Source organism: Oncorhynchus gorbuscha, unplaced genomic scaffold (assembly GCF_021184085.1).
Source record: "Oncorhynchus gorbuscha isolate QuinsamMale2020 ecotype Even-year unplaced genomic scaffold, OgorEven_v1.0 Un_scaffold_662, whole genome shotgun sequence".
NCBI classification, from domain to species: Eukaryota; Metazoa; Chordata; class Actinopteri; order Salmoniformes; family Salmonidae; genus Oncorhynchus; species Oncorhynchus gorbuscha.
In genome coordinates, this window is record NW_025745758.1 from 305,661 (window position 1) to 323,583 (window position 17,923).

Here is a 17,923-nt window from a genome sequence, read left to right on the forward strand (position 1 = left end):
GTAGAACTAGCAGCGTGTAGAACTAGCAGCGTGTAGAACTAGTGTAGAACTAGCAGCGTGTAGAACTAGCAGCGTGTAGAACTAGCAGCGTGTACAACTAGTGTAGAACTAGCAGCGTGTAGAACTAGCAGCGTGTAGAACTAGCAGCGTGTAGAACTAGTGTAGAACTAGCAGCGTGTAGAACTAGCAGCGTGTAGAACTAGCAGCGTGTAGAACTAGCAGCGTGTAGACCTAGCAGCGTGTAGACCTAGCAGCGTGTAGAACTAGCAGCGTGTAGACCTAGCAGCGTGTAGAACTAGCAGCGTGCAGAACTAGCAGCGTGCAGAACTAGCAGCGTGCAGAACTAGCAGCGCGTAGAACTAGCAGCGGGTAGAACTAGAAGCGCGTAGAACTAGCAGCGTGTAGAACTAGCAGCGGGTAGAACTAGCAGCGGGTAGAACTAGCAGCGTGTAGAACTAGCAGCGTGTAGAACTAGCAGAGTGTAGAGTGAGCAGCGTGTAGAACTAGCAGCGCGTGGAACTAGCAGCGCGTGGAACTCGCAGCGTGTGGAACTCGCAGCGTGTGGAACTAGCAGCGTGTGGAACTAGCAGCGTGTGGAACTAGCAGCGTGTAGAACTAGCAGCGTGGAGAACTAGCAGCGTGCAGAACTAGCAGCGTGCAGAACTAGCAGCGTGCAGAACTAGCAGCGTGCAGAACTAGCAGCGTGTAGAACTAGCAGCATATAGAACTAGCAGCGGGTAGAACTAGCAGCGGGTAGAACTAGCAGCGTGTAGAACTAGCAGAGTGTAGAGTGAGCAGCGTGTAGAACTAGCAGCGCGTGGAACTCGCAGCGTGTGGAACTCGCAGCGTGTGGAACTCGCAGCGTGTGGAACTAGCAGCGTGTAGAACTAGCAGCGTGTAGAACTAGCAGCGAGTAGAACTAGCAGCGTGTATGTAATGTTGAAACATAATAATAATAAATAAATAAATAAATAAAAGCTTTACTGTCACAGAGCGGATAGATGCAGTGAAATGTGTTGTTTTTTTACAGGGTCCTCCATAGTAGTAAGGAGCCCCTGGAGCAAATCGGGGTTAAGTGTCTTGCTCAAGGGCACAGACAGATTTTTCATCTTGACGGCGCGGGTATTTGGAAACCAGCAACCTTTCAGTGACCGTCCCAACGCTGTAACCGCTAGTCTACCTGCTGTGGAATGTAAAGCGACAGCGACGTAACACTTACATGACTGTGTTGTCGTCCACCAATATATCACAGCTGTGAGCAGGGCAGGAAATCGTCTTTTTTTGTTGTTGTTTAAAGAAAGAGAAAGGAAACATTGGTGAGATTTTTTTCCACATCTCAACAAAAAGCCCAATGATTGCTTTTCCTGAGTCGGAATAAAAGTTTACAGTCCATGGTAACGATACATACATACATGCTGTGTGTATGAATGTATGTATGTATGAATAAGCGCTTGGTCAAAGGTCATTGTTTTAACGTTTTGTCTGTGCTATTGCATTGCTTCCTTCTTGACTACTTCCTGCTGACCTCTTGCCAGGCCCCGCCCACCAAGGGATTCTTACCGTAAGGCTCTTTTCTCTGGTTAAACAACAAAGGTGTTTGTGGTGCTTACCTGTCCCATCCCCTCCTCAATGATTTTGGTAGTCAAGTAGTCACCCCAACACTGCATGCAGAACTTGTGTCCACACTCCAGGCCAGTGAAGTACTGTGGGAGAGGAAGATGAAGTTTCAGTCATAGAGGCTAAGGGGTAAGGCTTAGAGGCTAGGGGGTATGGGTTAGAGGCTAGGGGGTATGGGTTAGAGGCTAGGGGGTATGGGTTAGAGGCTAGGGGGTATGGGTTAGGGGTATGGGTTAGGGGCTAGGGGTAATGGGTTAGAGGCTAGGGGTAATGGGTTAGAGGCTAGGGGGTATGGGTTAGAGGCTAGGGGGTATGGGTTAGAGGCTAGGGGGTATGGGTTAGAGGCTAGGGGGTATGGGTTAGAGGCTAGGGGGTATGGGTTAGAGGCTAGGGGGTATGGGTTAGAGGCTAGCGGGTATGGGTTAGAGGCTAGGGGGTAAGAGGCTAGGGGGTATGGGTTAGAGGCTATGGGATATGGGTTAGAGGCTAGGGGGTAAGGGTTAGTGGGTAAGAGGCTAGGGAGTAAGGGTAAGAGGCTAGGGGGTAAGAGGCTAAGGGGTAAGAGGCTAGGGGGTAAGGGTTAGCGGGTTAGAGTCTAGGGGGTAAGGGTTAGAGGCTGGTTAGAGGCTAGGGGGTGTCTCCCTTCATAATACTGACTGACTGAGTTTGGGTAGTTCAGGTAGGAGATCTGACTTGGCATGGCCTGATCCTTTCAGATGTACACTACTGCCTAGTGGATAGGGTGTCGTGCATCTCTCCCTTCAGAGTAGGGTACTGACCGAGTTTGGGTAGTTCAGGTAGCAGATCTGACAGGGAAGATCCTGAGCAGAGGACCTCGTGTTCATCAGCCGTGTCCTCGACTTCTTACTGGGGTTGATGACATGGCATTCCGAGAACAATTTGTCAAGGTTCCCATCAAAATATCTAGTGAGAGAAGACATGTCACCATCACTGGCTGGGAAACACGCTACTTTAATTGGCTGGTGTATTATTCACTAGAATAGGGTCTTTAGGGTCATGCTAGAACAAACGGTTACATAGAAAGGCAATAAGTCATAGTCAAACTAGAGCACCAAGACAAAGGTGAAACCTCTGTCAGATCTCATAGCGCAAATGGAGCATTGAAAAGGGTCTGCAGGGAAATTGGTAAACAGACAATTCATTGGATCAATGCTGTCTATTCAATGACTTAAATGTAAATGTAATACCAGACCATATGGCCATTCAACAGACCACCTAACCTAACACAATGATGGCACTAATAGAGCCAAGAAGATGACACTGTTTTTTTAAAACAAAAACAATCAAAAAATCATACGAGAGCCAATGTCACGACTAACCTTTCCATCAGTTTCTCTTTGTCCCAATTGAAGTGACTAAGAAGTATTCTTGTTATCGTTGCAGGGTTCTAGAGAAGAGTAACACAAAAATGAGGAGGCAAAAATACACATTTATATGGCCTCCGGGAAAGCTTCATAACTGTTATTAAAAGACAGCCTCTTAACTAGCTAGCTATTTAGCATTGGATTATAATACACTAACCGGTAACTAGCAGTACGGTCATGTCAGTTACACGGACAAAATAAAAGGCTATTAATTGTTCAAAATGTGTCTAATAATAATAATAGGATTTATAAATAAAAATCTGCAATTCATTGCAGACAAACTCAGTGGCTGACAGAAGTGGGAATCAAGGTTTTCAGCCATGTTGTTTCAGGCGCACAGGCCTCAACTAAAATCAGACAGTGGAAAGTAAAGATAGTAAAGTGATCTAGTTGATAATCCAGGTGAAACTGTGGACACACAGGGAGGGAGGGGATGATAGGGTTTTTGTTGAAATCCTAAATAGCTCAGTAACATTAGCTACTTTCTCCATTTTGATGCCATGATTAGTAGACACATACTGTTGATGACAGTGTTGTAATAGCTACGTTGGAGGCAACAGGGGATAATGACAAAGATGACTAGCCAAACGAGCTAGGTTTTCTCTCTGGCTGGGTCTCATAGTTATTATTATTGATTGCTTTATTTCATCTTATTGTAGCTAGTTGGGTCAGCATCTTGGCACAGTTGACAACTCACTCTTATATATCTCGTTGTCATTCAAGAGATATAACATGATGCTATTGGTTCGTTAGCTAACCTTTAATTGACTAAACTAAAAGAGAAAACATTTTGTCATCTTCCCTACCAGACAGATACCATTCATTTAGTTAGCTACAGTAACAGTTTGTTTGAAATGGAAGTCGGGAGTAATTTAGCTACAGTACCTAAACTAAGGTTACTAGTTTGTAACTATAGTTAGGTAAAGGTTAGCTAACAAACATACGTTGAGGTTTTACAGTCACCTACGATTGTTTGTGATGGACAAGTACACCTAAATCGGTAATTAATGAGCTGTTTACGTTTTTTTTTACAATTTGCGGCCTACCGAGACCCGACATCCTCGGCCTTTCCTTCACCCCTCACCTGGATGACATCATTGACCTCCCGGATACACTCGACCATATGCTGAAGGATCTGTTCAGCGGTCAAAACCTCGAACCGATAATCCTCTTCGTCTTGACCGGGTCCCAGGCCACTGCCTCCGGTCTCCCCACATTCATCTCGTTCTCCACCGGCCACAACCGGATCGTCCAACTCCACTTCCAGGGTGTCGTCTTCGGGATCCTCCTCGGCGCTGTCTTCGCTGCATTCCTCTTCCTCCTCGTCGAATTCATAATTGTACCCTTCGTCTGAGTCCATTACTCGGATTTAACTTGATATTGTGTCAAGGTATGATTACCAAACGCTATAGATACTAGGATGTGTACAGGACCGCGACGAAAACAAGAGACGAAATATTTCGAAAGAGAAAAAATATTTCCAGAGAGAGAGAGAGTCGCTACAACAACATGAGCGCAGCTGCCGCTGGACCAACAAAGAGATGCGGCGTCATACGGACCGACGCGTCATACGGACCGACGCGTCAAACGGACCGACGCGTTACGTCAAAAAAAATAATATAAGGAAAGGACTTGTCCAAGGCAAGAGATGTACAAACACTTCAAACTCATCAAAGAGCACTGATATTTATTTGAAGACAGCAATGGAATGTTTTAACAAATGATTATACTTTATTATAATATATATATATATATATAAGGCTGACATTCACCCTTGTGTTGTTTTTTTCTCTAGTGAATTTGACCTTCTTTTAAATGAGCCTAATCCTTCATGATAAATAATTCAACAAACATTGGTTATTTATATTCCTGTGTAAGACATTATGTACTATGGACACAATAATCCTATTACCCCCCCAAAATACAGTATTGACATACCCATTACAATCAATGGATACATTGTCGTTTTAATATATTTAGTTTTGTATCATATTGTAATGCTGGAGCCAATCACATTATATCACATGTAAGCGCATGAGACATTATATAGGGCCTGTTTATAATTACACTGGTGAATCTTGCAAACAGAGTGAGTGTGTATGTAGACACCTTACCACTAGATGGCAGCACAGAGTTAAATCTAAAACTTTTGACCTGCATTGGATTTAATGTAGTGTGACTGACAGCAATCCGCTCCATAGCCTGTGGCTGAGGGCATAGTGTTGCGGTAATGTTATAGAACATAAGTAGGCTAATCTAATTTTGCAGTATTAATTTTGCAAGTATCTTGCAATAATTGTATATGTAGTCTTCAAATGTTTTTAACTCTACTGTTTAGCAAAATGTGGAATCACTAGGCATCTTTAATTCACATAAATCACCTTTGAGTATATCTGGGTTTTTAATACCGGATGATGAATAACCAGACTGTTTTCAAGAACTATTACACATCCTCAGAGACCTCTGTGAATTGAGGCATATTGTGTGTTTCAGGTTTTGTGGTCACAGTTTTTTTTAAACGATTCTATCTTAATAATTACTTTATTTTGTGTTGGCTCAAAGACTCTCAAAAGAGTCTTTGAGCCAACACATTATATGTTGAGGAATGGTAGTTGAAAGCAGAATGGAGTGGCCTGGGTCTCTGTACTCCACGTTTGTTTTTCGGGGAGACGTGTGACTGATAGCTGCTTGATTTCGTATTCATTGTTTGTAGTATTACTTTTTCCAATGCTGGCTGCAATCCCAACTACAAATAAATCAACTGAATCTTTCCACTGTTATAAATCATCTGCTGTTACTAAAATATCCTTTGCTGTGATCGGCACAATATCTGTAGCAGGTGTTCTTTTGTTTGGTGCAAATACAGTTTGTTTTCATGCTGTCGAGAAAAAGAAAACCCAAAGCAATAATCATTGCATTATCTCCCATTGTAACAGTCAACAGTAGTTAACCCTCGGGTCTTAGAGATTTACAGATTTTATATAACAGATGTCCATGGTGTGATCTTTATACATAGTGCTGCTAAATATCGGTTGCAACCTGTTGAGGCAACCAAACAGAAGCGATTGCAACATTCTGATAGATTTTTAAACTAATTGGTCCTTTGACTAATCAGATTATTTATTTTGCCCATAATTGGGCAAAATATCAGAATTGGGCTGCCTGTATAAACACAGCCCAAGTAGACCAATATTGTGTTCTCTTAAAGAGAGTGGACATTTCTCTTGCCCGCCAGCTGAGGAAAATGTTTTGATATTTTGTCATTTTGCAGATTACAATAAAATCTAGTTTGGTAAAGCAACCTGATTGGGTAACACAAAAAACTGATAGTGAATGTGTATGTAGATTTACAGTTGTGTGTAGAAGGATGAGCTCATAGTAACGGTACAGTACAGGGAAATACATTTGACCTTGTCTCTGTGCTCTTGTGATTACATGAGACAGGAGCAGGTTTAATGTGATACACCTTCAATCACAGAAATCCCCTGATCTGAGCCACACCAGACAGAGCCTGATCACATCCCGTTAAAGCATGAACTGGACTTTCCTCCTAACACAACAACACATCACTAACCGCTCAGTCTCCGTCTCAACACAAGCACTTAATATATGCCATTTAGCACTTCACCCCCCCGCAAAAAAAAAAAAATGGGATTGAAACAAAAATATGTATGTATCCCCTGCTAGGATGCCAGCCCCCCTAGGTGAACACATACAAAGACACACCTCCCTCTGTGCATCGGCAGGGATACTCTATCTGTGAGATCCAGGGGGGTGGCAGTGAGGGGGACATACAAGTGCCACGTTACACTGGTCCTTTGAGCCGGGAGGACTGGGGGACAATGGTGCTGTTAACACTGCTGACTGGGACCTTTGGGCCTTCTGAAACTTTAATGTGATTTGGTGAGCGACCTACCTCTCGCCGAGGTCAGAGATGAACCCGGGCCCCGGCAACATCCCGGGGTTGCCGTGTGTCGTTGCCGCTGTAACCAGACACCGGCCCGGCGACGGGGCAGAGGGGGAATCGGGTGCCGGCTCGTCTTTGTCCCCTGTGGCATGGATAATGACCCGTCTGTCCTCACCGGGGGCATAGAGAGATGGGACTCAGTGTCTCAGGTAAAAAGAGCAGGTTCCCAATCTGATTTATACGAGGCAGGACAGTGACCTGATCTCAGAGGAGGAGACTGTTTTTGAATCATTTATACTCTGTGTTTTTCCTTCCTGTGGGTTTTTCCTCAGCTCGCACCATACAGAACTCTAGTCTATTCCTATCTAGTACTCGGGAGAGTTGTTCCTCTCTGTCTGTATCTTATCAGGGGTACATGATATAGATAGTGGGTTTCTGTGCTGATTTCCTTGTAATGAAGAATCTTTCGATCAATCGATTACATTTATTTCTAAATAAATTTAGCTCAAATCTGAAAGAGATTCGATGAGTGTGCCTTCCTTGATTATCCATGATCAGTCACCTATAAAAACTCTTCCATTATGTTTTGACACCTTGACAAAAGAGTTTATTTAAGTGCATTTCCAATCATAGCCCTTGTAGCAGGGGCCAGGGCCAACTAACTTCTTCTGCCTCTGGCAGAGGGCTGGAGGACTTGGTCCCCTGGCAGAGTGGATGAGGGCTGGAGGACTTGGTCCCCTGGCAGAGTGGATGAGGGCTGGAGGACTTGGTCCCCTGGCAGAGTGGATGAGGGCTGGAGGACTTGGTGCCCTGGCAGAGTGGATGAGGGCTGGAGGACTTGGTCCCCTGGCAGAGTGGATGAGGGCTGGAGGACTTGGTCCCCTGACAGAGTGGATGAGGGCTGGAGGACTTGGTCCCCTGACAGAGGGGATGAGGGCTGGAGGACATGGTCCCCTGACAGAGGGGATGAGGGCTGGAGGACTTGGTCCCCTGGCAGAGTGGATGAGGGCTGGAGGACTTGGTCCCCTGGCAGAGTGGATGAGGGCTGGAGGACTTGGTCCCCTGGCAGAGTGGATGAGGGCTGGAGGACTTGGTCCCCTGGCAGAGGGGATGAGGGCTGGAGGACTTGGTCCCCTGGCAGAGGGGATGAGGGCTGGAGGACTTGGTCCCCTGGCAGAGTGGATGAGGGCTGGAGGACTTGGTCCCCTGGCAGAGTGGATGAGGGCTGGAGGACTTGGGTCCCTGGCAGAGTGGATGAGGGCTGGAGAACTTGGTCCCCTGGCAGAGTGGATGAGGGCTGGAGGACTTGGTCCCCTGGCAGAGTGGATGAGGGTTGGAGGACTTGGTCCCCTGGCAGAGTGGATGAGGGCTGGAGGACTTGGTCCCCTGGCAGAGTGGATGAGGGCTGGAGGACTTGGTCCCCTGGCAGAGTGGATGAGGGCTGGAAGACTTGGCCTTTTGGCTATACAGTAGATAGGTGATCTCTGGGTGTTTTGTCCTGCTGTAATCAGACAGGAACATCATCCATCATGAGAGAGAGGCTATAACAGCCAGGTTACAATGGGAGATAAGACAAGGAGCAAGGTTACAGGAGCCCGGCCCAGACGGCCTCGCGGGGAGAGGTACAGCTCAGGTGACAGCCCAGGTAGGTTCCTCATTACATAGCCAGGCCTGGCCTACATGGCTAACTCTCCGCTGGCCTGGGAAGGCTAGAGTAAGCCAGGACTGGAGTGTGAGGGCTCGGTGCATGGTCACAAGCCACACTGCTATGGTGAATTGGTTTATGCTGAATTGGTTTTGTGGTGAATTGGTGTTGTGGTGAATTGGTGTTGTGGTGAATTGGTTTTGTGGTGAATTGGTTTCGTTGTGAATTGGTTTTGTGGTGAATTGGTTTTGTGGTGAATTGGTTTTGTGGTGAATTGGTGTTGTGGTGAATTGGTTTTGTGGTGAATTGGTTTATGCTGAATTGGTTTTGTGGTGAATTGGTGTTGTAGTGAATTGGTTTTGTGGTGAATTGGTTTTGTGGTGAATTGGTTTATGCTGAATTGGTTTTGTTGTGAATTGGTTTTGTGGTGAATTGGTTTTGTGGTGAATTGGTGTTGTGGTGAATTGGTGTTGTGGTGAATTGGTTTTGTGGTGAATTGGTTTTGTGGTGAATTGGTTTTGTGGTGAATTGGTTTTGTGGTGAATTGGTTGGAATCAGCAGAGTCCTGGTTCGTAACCTGATAGAGTGGAACAATAACTAGAGAATTGTCAAAACACTGTAAAACATGAAGTCCTATATACTTCTGTCAGTGATGTGAAGGACATTACTCTTGTATTTGTAACAGTATAATTTTAAACCGTCCCCTCACCCATACCCGGGCGCAAACCAGGGACCTTCTGCACACAACGACAACATTCACCCTCGAAGCATCGTTACCCATCACTCCACAAGAGCCCTTGCAGAGAAAGGGGAACTACTACTTCAAGGTCTCAGAGCAAGTGACGTAACCGATTGAAACGCTATTTAGCGCACACCGCTAACTAAGCTAGCCGTTTCACATCCGTTTCATATTGAAATGACTTTATCAAGTTAGCATGAGTGTTAATCCTCTATTGTTTCATCTCTAATTGCAATGTCTTGGCCAGGTCGCAGTTGCAAATGAGAACTTGTTCTCAACTAGCCTACCTGGTTAAATAAAGGTGTTCTCAACTAGCCTACCTGGTTAAATAAAGGTGTTCTCAACTAGCCTACCTGGTTAAATAAAGGTGTTATCAACTAGCCTACCTGGTTAAATAAAGGTGTTCTCAACTAGCCTACCTGGTTAAATAAAGGTGTTCTCAACTAGCCTACTTGGTTAAATAAAGGTGTTCTCAACTAGCCTACCTGGTTAAATAAAGGTGTTCTCAACTAGCCTACCTGGTTAAATAAAGGTGTTCTCAACTAGCCTACCTGGTTAAATAAAGGTGTTCTCAACTAGCCTACCTGGTTAAATAAAGGTGTTCTCAACTAGCCTACCTGGTTAAATAAAGGTGTTCTCAACTAGCCTACCTGGTTAAATAAAGGTGTTCTCAACTAGCCTACCTGGTTAAATAAAGGTGTTCTCAACTAGCCTACCTGGTTAAATGAAGGTGTTCTCAACTAGCCTACCTGGTTAAATAAAGGTGTTCTCAACTAGCCTACCTGGTTAAATAAAGGTGTTCTCAACTAGCCTACCTGGTTAAATAAAGGTGTTCTCAACTAGCCTACTTGGTTAAATAAAGGTGTTCTCAACTAGCCTACCTGGTTAAATAAAGGTGTTCTCAACTAGCCTACCTGGTTAAATAAAGGTGTTCTCAACTAGCCTACCTGGTTAAATAAAGGTGTTCTCAACTAGCCTACCTGGTTAAATAAAACTAGCCTACCTGGTTAAATAAAAAAATGCCAATGACTTGTGTAAACATAAAATCAAGAGTTTATTAGTTATAATACGTCTCAATCCCAACTCTTTATCTCGGACTCACCCAACAAATATCAACACACGCAACGTACCAGAGTCTGCTTATCCCCTAAATCACTGACATGACATGACCGTCATCTGAAGGCGATTAAAGTATAAGACGATGGTCTGGTAGAGTGTGTGTCTGCAGGTGCATGAGGCGTTTCACGTGTCACAGAGTTTTGGGATTGTGTGACCCGGCCAGAGGTCGGCATCATGTCCCCACAGGTGACAAAAATCCGTCCCGTTGTCTTATCATCCCCTGTAGAAGTGTGCCATGACCCGAGTGTGTGTTTGTGTGTGTGTGTGTGTGTGTGTGTGTGTTTGTCACCGATAAGACCCACAGCCATGTCTGTCTGTCCATCCAGCTCGTAGCCTTTCACTCACTGACATGGAGCCGCTGGTCGCTAATCCTGGACTGACGCCTCTCTCTCTCTTCAGAGTCACAATGGGCATAGATCTGTTTTGAATATCTTGCCAACTCCTATGGTCATTGTCACATTTTGTGTTCTAGAAAGCACAAACAGATCTGGGGCCAGGCCATAACTAACCACCACCCCGAGTCTGTGTGTCTGGGAGGGTCTGGGAACAGCAGTCAATCTGTTATGTCTAATAGATGCCAATATTATTCTCCCCAAATCCGTTTACAGACAAAAGGACAACACCAATGGGTTTAAGTCGGTTATTTTGACAGTTACACCACAAAGTATAGATGTGATTTCACATTAATTAATTTGCCTTGGATTAACGATTAACAGTTAAGAGGGTTTGAGAATTTAATATTATGAAGCTAATATTCACCCAAAAGCAAGGATATTATTTTAATTAGGCCTAGCCAAAATTAAATAGGATGAATTAGTAAAAACAGACATTCTGTTCCAGAAAGACATCTGCTGTAAATTACTGGTCTGCATTTTGGGCCGGATGATGTTTACTGGCTGTAAGATACTGGTGTATCAGTCATATGGACACATTGGGCAGGATGATGTTTACTGGCTGTAAGATACTGGTGTATCAGTCATATGGACACATTGGGCAGGATGATGTTTACTGGCTGTAAGATACTGGTGTATCAGTCATATGGACACATTGGGTGGGATGATGTTTACTGGCTGTAAGATACTGGTGTATCAGTCATATGGACACATTGGGTGGGATGATGTTTACTGGCTGTAAGATACTGGTGTATCAGTCATATGGACACATTGGGCAGGATGATGTTTACTGGCTGTAAGATACTGGTTTATCAATCATATGGACACATTGGGCAGGATGATGTTTACTGGCTGTAAGATACTGGTTTATCAATCATATGGACACATTGGGCCGGCTGCCTTGTTACTGGCTATAAGATACTGGTGTATCAGTCATATGGACACATTGGGCAGGATGATGTTTACTGGCTATAAGATACTGGTGTATCAGTCATATGGACACATTGGGCAGGATGATGTTTACTGGCTGTAAGATACTGGTTTATCAATCATATGGACACATTGGGCAGGATGATGTTTACTGGCTATAAGATACTGGTGTATCAGTCATATGGACACATTGGGCAGGATGATGTTTACTGGCTATAAGATACTGGTGTATCAGTCATATGGACACATTGGGTGGGATGATGTTTACTGGCTATAAGATACTGGTGTATCAGTCATATGGACACATTGGGTGGGATGATGTTTACTGGCTATAAGATACTGGTGTATCAGTCATATGGACACATTGGGTGGGATGATGTTTACTGGCTGTAAGATACTGGTGTATCAGTCATATGGACACATTGGGTGGGATGATGTTTACTGGCTGTAAGATACTGGTGTATCAGTCATATGGACACATTGGGTGGGATGATGTTTACTGGCTATAAGATACTGGTGTATCAGTCATATGGACACATTGGGTGGGATGATGTTTACTGGCTGTAAGATACTGGTGTATCAGTCATATGGACACATTGGGTGGGATGATGTTTACTGGCTATAAGATACTGGTGTATCAGTCATATGGACACATTGGGTGGGATGATGTTTACTGGCTGTAAGATACTGGTGTATCAGTCATATGGACACATTGGGTGGGATGATGTTTACTGGCTGTAAGATACTGGTGTATCAGTCATATGGACACATTGGGTGGGATGATGTTTACTGGCTATAAGATACTGGTGTATCAGTCATATGGACACATTGGGTGGGATGATGTTTACTGGCTATAAGATACTGGTGTATCAGTCATATGGACACATTGGGTGGGATGATGTTTACTGGCTGTAAGATACTGGTGTATCAGTCATATGGACACATTGGGCGGGATGATGTTTACTGGCTATAAGATACTGGTGTATCAGTCATATGGACACATTGGGCGGGATGATGTTTACTGGCTATAAGATACTGGTGTATCAGTCATATGGACACATTGGGCCGGATGATGTTTACTGGCTGTAAGATACTGGTTTATCAAATCAAATCAAATCAAATTTATTTATATAGCCCTTCGTACATCAGCTGATATCTCAAAGTGCTGTACAGAAACCCAGCCTAAAACCCCAAACAGCAAACAATGCAGGTGTAAAAGCACGGTGGCTAGGAAAAACTCCCTAGAAAGGCCAAAACCTAGGAAGAAACCTAGAGAGGAACTGGTTTATCAATGGGGTGGCCAGTCCTCTTCTGGCTGTGCCGGGTAGAGATTATAACAGAACATGACCAAGATGTTCAAATGTTCATAAATGACCAGCATGGTCAAATAATAATAAGGCAGAACAGTTGAAACTGGAGCAGCAGCACAGTCAGATGGACTGGGGACAGCAAGGAGCCATCATGTCAGGTAGTCCTGGGGCACGGTCCTAGGGCTCAGGTCCTCCGAGAGAGAGAATTGGGCAGGATGATGTTTACTTAGTAAGAGAGAATTAGAGAGAGCATATGTGGGGTGGAGTCCTCTTCTGGCTGTGCCAGGTGGAGATTATAACAGAACGTGGCCAAGATGTTCAAATGTTCATAAATGACCAGCATGGTTGAATAATAGTAAGGCAGAACAGTTGAAACTGGAGCAGGAGCATGGCCAGGTGGACTGGGGACAGCAAGGAGTCCTCATGTCAGGTAGTCCTGGGACATGGTCCTAGGGCCCAGGCCAGTTGAAACTGGAGCAGCAGCATGGCCAGGTGGACTGGGGACAGCAAGGAGTCATCATGTCAGGTAGTCCTGGGGCATGGTTCTAGGGCTCAGGTCCTCCGAGAGAGAGAAAGAGAGAGAAGGAGAGAATTAGAGAACGCACACTTAGATTTACACAGGACACCGAATAGGACAGGAGAAGTACTCCAGATAAACAAACTGACCCTAGCCCCCGACACATAAACTACTGCAGCATAAATACTGGAGGCTGAGACAGGAGGGGTCAGGAGACACTGTGGCCCCATCCGAGGACACCCCGGACAGGGCCAAACAGGAAGGATATAACCCCACCCACTTTGCCAAAGCACAGCCCCCACACCACTGAGGAAATCTTCAACCACCAACTTACCATCCTGAGACAAGGCCGAGTATAGCCCACAAAGATCTCCGACACGGTACAACCCAAGGGGGGGGGATGACCCAGACAGGCCGACCACAACAGTGAATCAACCCACCCAGGTGATCAATCCCCCCAGGGACACATTGAGAGCCCCAGCAAGCCAGTGACTCAGCCCCCGTAACAGGGTTAGAGGCAGAGAATCCCAGTGGAAAAAGGGGAACCGGCCAGGCAGAGACAGCAAGGGCGGTTCGTTGCTCCAGAGCCTTTCCGTTCACCTTCCCACTCCTGGGCCAGACTACACTCAATCATATGACCCACTGAAGAGATGAGTCTTCAGTAAAGACTTAAAGGTTGAGACCTGGTTTCGTCTCTGACATGGGTAGGCAGACCGTTCCATAAAAATGGAGCTCTATAGGAGAAAGCCCTGCCTCCAGCTGTTTGCTTAGAAATTCTAGGGACAATTAGGAGGCCTGCGTCTTGTGACCGTAGCGTACGTATAGGTATGTACGGCAGGACCAAATCAGAGAGGTAGGTAGGAGCAAGCCCATGTAATGATTTGTAGGTTAGCAGTAAAACCTTGAAATCAGCCCTTGCTTTGACAGGAAGCCAGTGTAGAGAGGCTAGCACTGGAGTAATATGATCAAATTTTTTGGTTCTAGTCAGGATTCTAGCAGCCGTATTTAGCACTAACTGAAGTTTATTTAGTGCTTTATCCGGGTAGCCGGAAAATAGAGCATTGCAGTAGTCTAACCTAGAAGTGACAAAAGCATGGATTAATTTTTCTGCATCATTTTTGGACAGAAAGTTTCTGATTTTTGCAATGTTACGTAGATGGAAAAAAGCTGTCCTCGAAATGGTCTTGATATGTTCTTCAAAAGAGAGCAGGGTCCAGATCAGGGTTACGCTGTAAGGTCCTTCACAGTTTTATTTGAGACGACTGTACAACCATTAAGATTAATTGTCAGATTCAACAGAAGATCTCTTTGTTTCTTGGGACCTAGAACAAGCATCTCTGTTTTGTCCGAGTTTAATAGTAGAAAGTTTGCAGCCATCCACTTCCTTATGTCTGAAACACATGCTTCTAGCGAGGGCAATTTTGGTGCTTCACCATGTTTCATTGAAATGTACAGCTGTGTGTCATCCGCATAGCAGTGAAAGCAATCATATGACATAGCAATCATATGGACACATTGGGTCGGATGCCTTGTTACTGGCTATAAACTGTGGTAAGGGTGGTATGACTGCCTTGTTATTGGCTATAAGCTGTGGTATGACTGCCTTGTTACTGGCTATAAGCTGTGGTAAGGGTGGTATGACTGCCTTGTTACTGGCTATAAACTGTGGTAAGGGTGGTATGACTGCCTTGTTACTGGCTAGAAACTGTGGTAAGGGTGGTATGACTGCCTTGTTACTGGCTAGAAACTGTGGTAAGGGTGGTATGACTGCCTTGTTACTGGCTAGAAACTGTGGTAAGGGTGGTATGACTGCCTTGTTACTGGCTAGAAACTGTGGTACGGGTGGTATGAATGCCTTGTTACTGGCTATAAGCTGTGGTATGACTGCCTTGTTACTGGCTATAAGCTGTGGTAAGGGTGGTATGACTGCCTTGTTATTGGCTATAAACTGTGGTAAGGGTGGTATGACTGCCTTGTTACTGGCTATAAACTGTGGTAAGGGTGGTATGACTGCCTTGTTACTGGCTATAAGCTGTGGTAAGGGTGGTATGACTGCCTTGTTATTGGCTATAAGCTGTGGTATGACTGCCTTGTTATTGGCTATAAGCTGTGGTATGACTGCCTTGTTATTGGCTATAAGCTGTGGTAAGGGTGGTATGACTGCCTTGTTATTGGCTATAAGCTGTGGTAAGGGTGGTATGACTGTCTTGTTACTAGCTATAAACTGTGGTATGACTGCCTTGTTATTGGCTATAAACTGTGGTAAGGGTGGTATGACTGCCTTGTTACTGGCTATAAACTGTGGTATGACTGCCTTGTTATTGGCTATAAACTGTGGTAAGGGTGGTATGACTGCCTTGTTACTGGCTATAAGCTGTGGTAAGGGTGGTATGACTGCCTTGTTATTGTCTATAAACTGTGGTAAGGGTGGTATGACTGCCTTGTTACTGGCTATAAACTGTGGTAAGGGTGGTATGACTGCCTTGTTACTGGCTATAAGCTGTGGTAAGGGTGGTATGACTGCCTTGTTATTGGCTATAAACTGTGGTAAGGGTGGTATGACTGCCTTGTTACTGGCTATAAGCTGTGGTATGACTGCCTTGTTACTGGCTATAAGCTGTGGTAAGGGTGGTATGACTGCCTTGTTATTGGCTATAAGCGTTATTGTTGTTTAGTATTGAACTCTGAGTGACTCTTTAAGGAACATCTGTGTTCTGGACAGTCAGACGACACCATCATTGGCTGTATGTTTATGAGCGCCACAATGTGTATTGAAGACATTAAATATTGATTAAATTCAGATGACCTGGAGATGAACTGGTTCATCTGCATGACAGTACATTTTAAACAACTCTTATACTGTTTGACACACCAACAGTTTATTCTGTTTCCTAATATAATAAGGCCGTTTACAGGTAGTGAGAATCTATCACGACATCCCACCCCATCCCAGACACTAGCTAGAACCCCCCCATCCCAGACCCTGTAACAACACTAGCTAGAACCCCCCCCCATCCCAGACCCTGTAACAATACTAGCTAGAACCCCCCACATCCCAGACCCTGTAACAACACTAGCTAGAACCCCCATCCCAGACCCTGTAACAACACTAGCTAGAACCCCCACATCCCAGACCCTGTATCAACACTAGCTAGAACCCCCCCCCCATCCCAGACACTAGCTAGAACCCCCCCCCATCCCAGACCCTGTAACAACATTCCCAGACCCTGTATCAACACTAGCTAGAACACCCCCCCCATCCCAGACACTAGCTAGAATCCCAGACCCCCCCCCCATCCCAGACCCTGTAACAACACTAGCTAGAATCCCCCCATCCCAGACCCTGTAACAACACTAGCATAGAACACCCCCATCCCAGACACTAGCTAGACCCCCCCCATCCCAGACCCTGTAACAACACTAGCAGCACCCCCCATAATAAACCTTCTCCATCTCAGTCAGCAGTAAATGGACTTTAAGTTAAGTCGTCCCAATGTTTAATGTACTTGGTGAAATGAGCTTACATGCCTGTGATATTTACTTAAGCAATTGATTTTCTCATTCTGATAATGATGGTCATCTCAGCAGATGGTGGTGGTGGGTGGGTGGGGGGTCTATGAGGGGAGAGCAAGTTTGGGAGGGGGTACAGAGGGGGAGAGGATGATTGGGGGGGGGGGGGGTATGGAGGGGGAGAGGAGGTTTGGGAGAGGGTACGGAAGGGGCTCTTTGAAGGGGCAGAGGACATTTGAGAGGGGGTACGGAGGAGGTAATCCCCGTTGGCCTGTGGCTTGACACCTGCTATCCCCCCACACCTCATCCCCATCCCTAAACGACTACAAACCCTAAACGACTCCCTACCCTACACTACTCTATACCCTAAACGACTCCCTACCCTAAACGACTCCCCACCCTACACTACTCTATACCCTAAACGACTCCCTACCCTACACTACTCCCTACCCTAAACGACTCCCTACCCTAAACGACTCCCTGCCCTAAACGACTCCCCGCCCTAAACGACTCCCCACCCTAAACGACTCCCTACCCTAAACGACTCCCTACCCTAAACGACTCCCTGCCCTAAACGACTCCCCGCCCTAAACGACTCCCCGCCCTAAACGACTCCCCACCCTAAACGACTCCCCACCCTAAACGACTCCCTACCCTAAACGACTCCCTGCCCTAAACGACTCCCTGCCCTAAACTACTCCCCACCCTAAACGACTCCCTACCCTAAACGACTCCCCACCCTAAACGACTCCCTACCCTAAACGACTCCCCACCCTAAACGACTCCCTGCCCTATCCCTCCCTGCATCCCCCATCCCTCTTTTCTAGTCCCCTAACTAACCAACTCCAACCC

At 45.6% G+C, this 17,923-nt stretch overlaps 1 protein-coding gene across 2 annotated transcripts in view; it reads right to left on the bottom strand.

Moving 5' to 3' along the window:
• Nucleotides 1–4,562, bottom strand: part of LOC124019740 (E3 ubiquitin-protein ligase arih1) — a 30,365-nt gene extending 25,803 nt beyond the window's left edge. For both annotated transcript variants that reach the window (XM_046335160.1, XM_046335159.1), the window contains exons 1-5: nucleotides 4,087–4,562; nucleotides 2,958–3,025; nucleotides 2,397–2,541; nucleotides 1,611–1,703; nucleotides 1,220–1,275 (exon numbers count right to left, since the gene is read on the bottom strand). In XM_046335160.1, the coding sequence (XP_046191116.1) occupies nucleotides 1,220–1,275; nucleotides 1,611–1,703; nucleotides 2,397–2,541; nucleotides 2,958–3,025; nucleotides 4,087–4,362 (638 nt within the window). In that variant the 5' untranslated portion in view covers nucleotides 4,363–4,562. The remainder of the gene's footprint in view (nucleotides 1–1,219; nucleotides 1,276–1,610; nucleotides 1,704–2,396; nucleotides 2,542–2,957; nucleotides 3,026–4,086) is intronic.
• Between the last annotated feature and the right edge of the window lie 13,361 nt (nucleotides 4,563–17,923).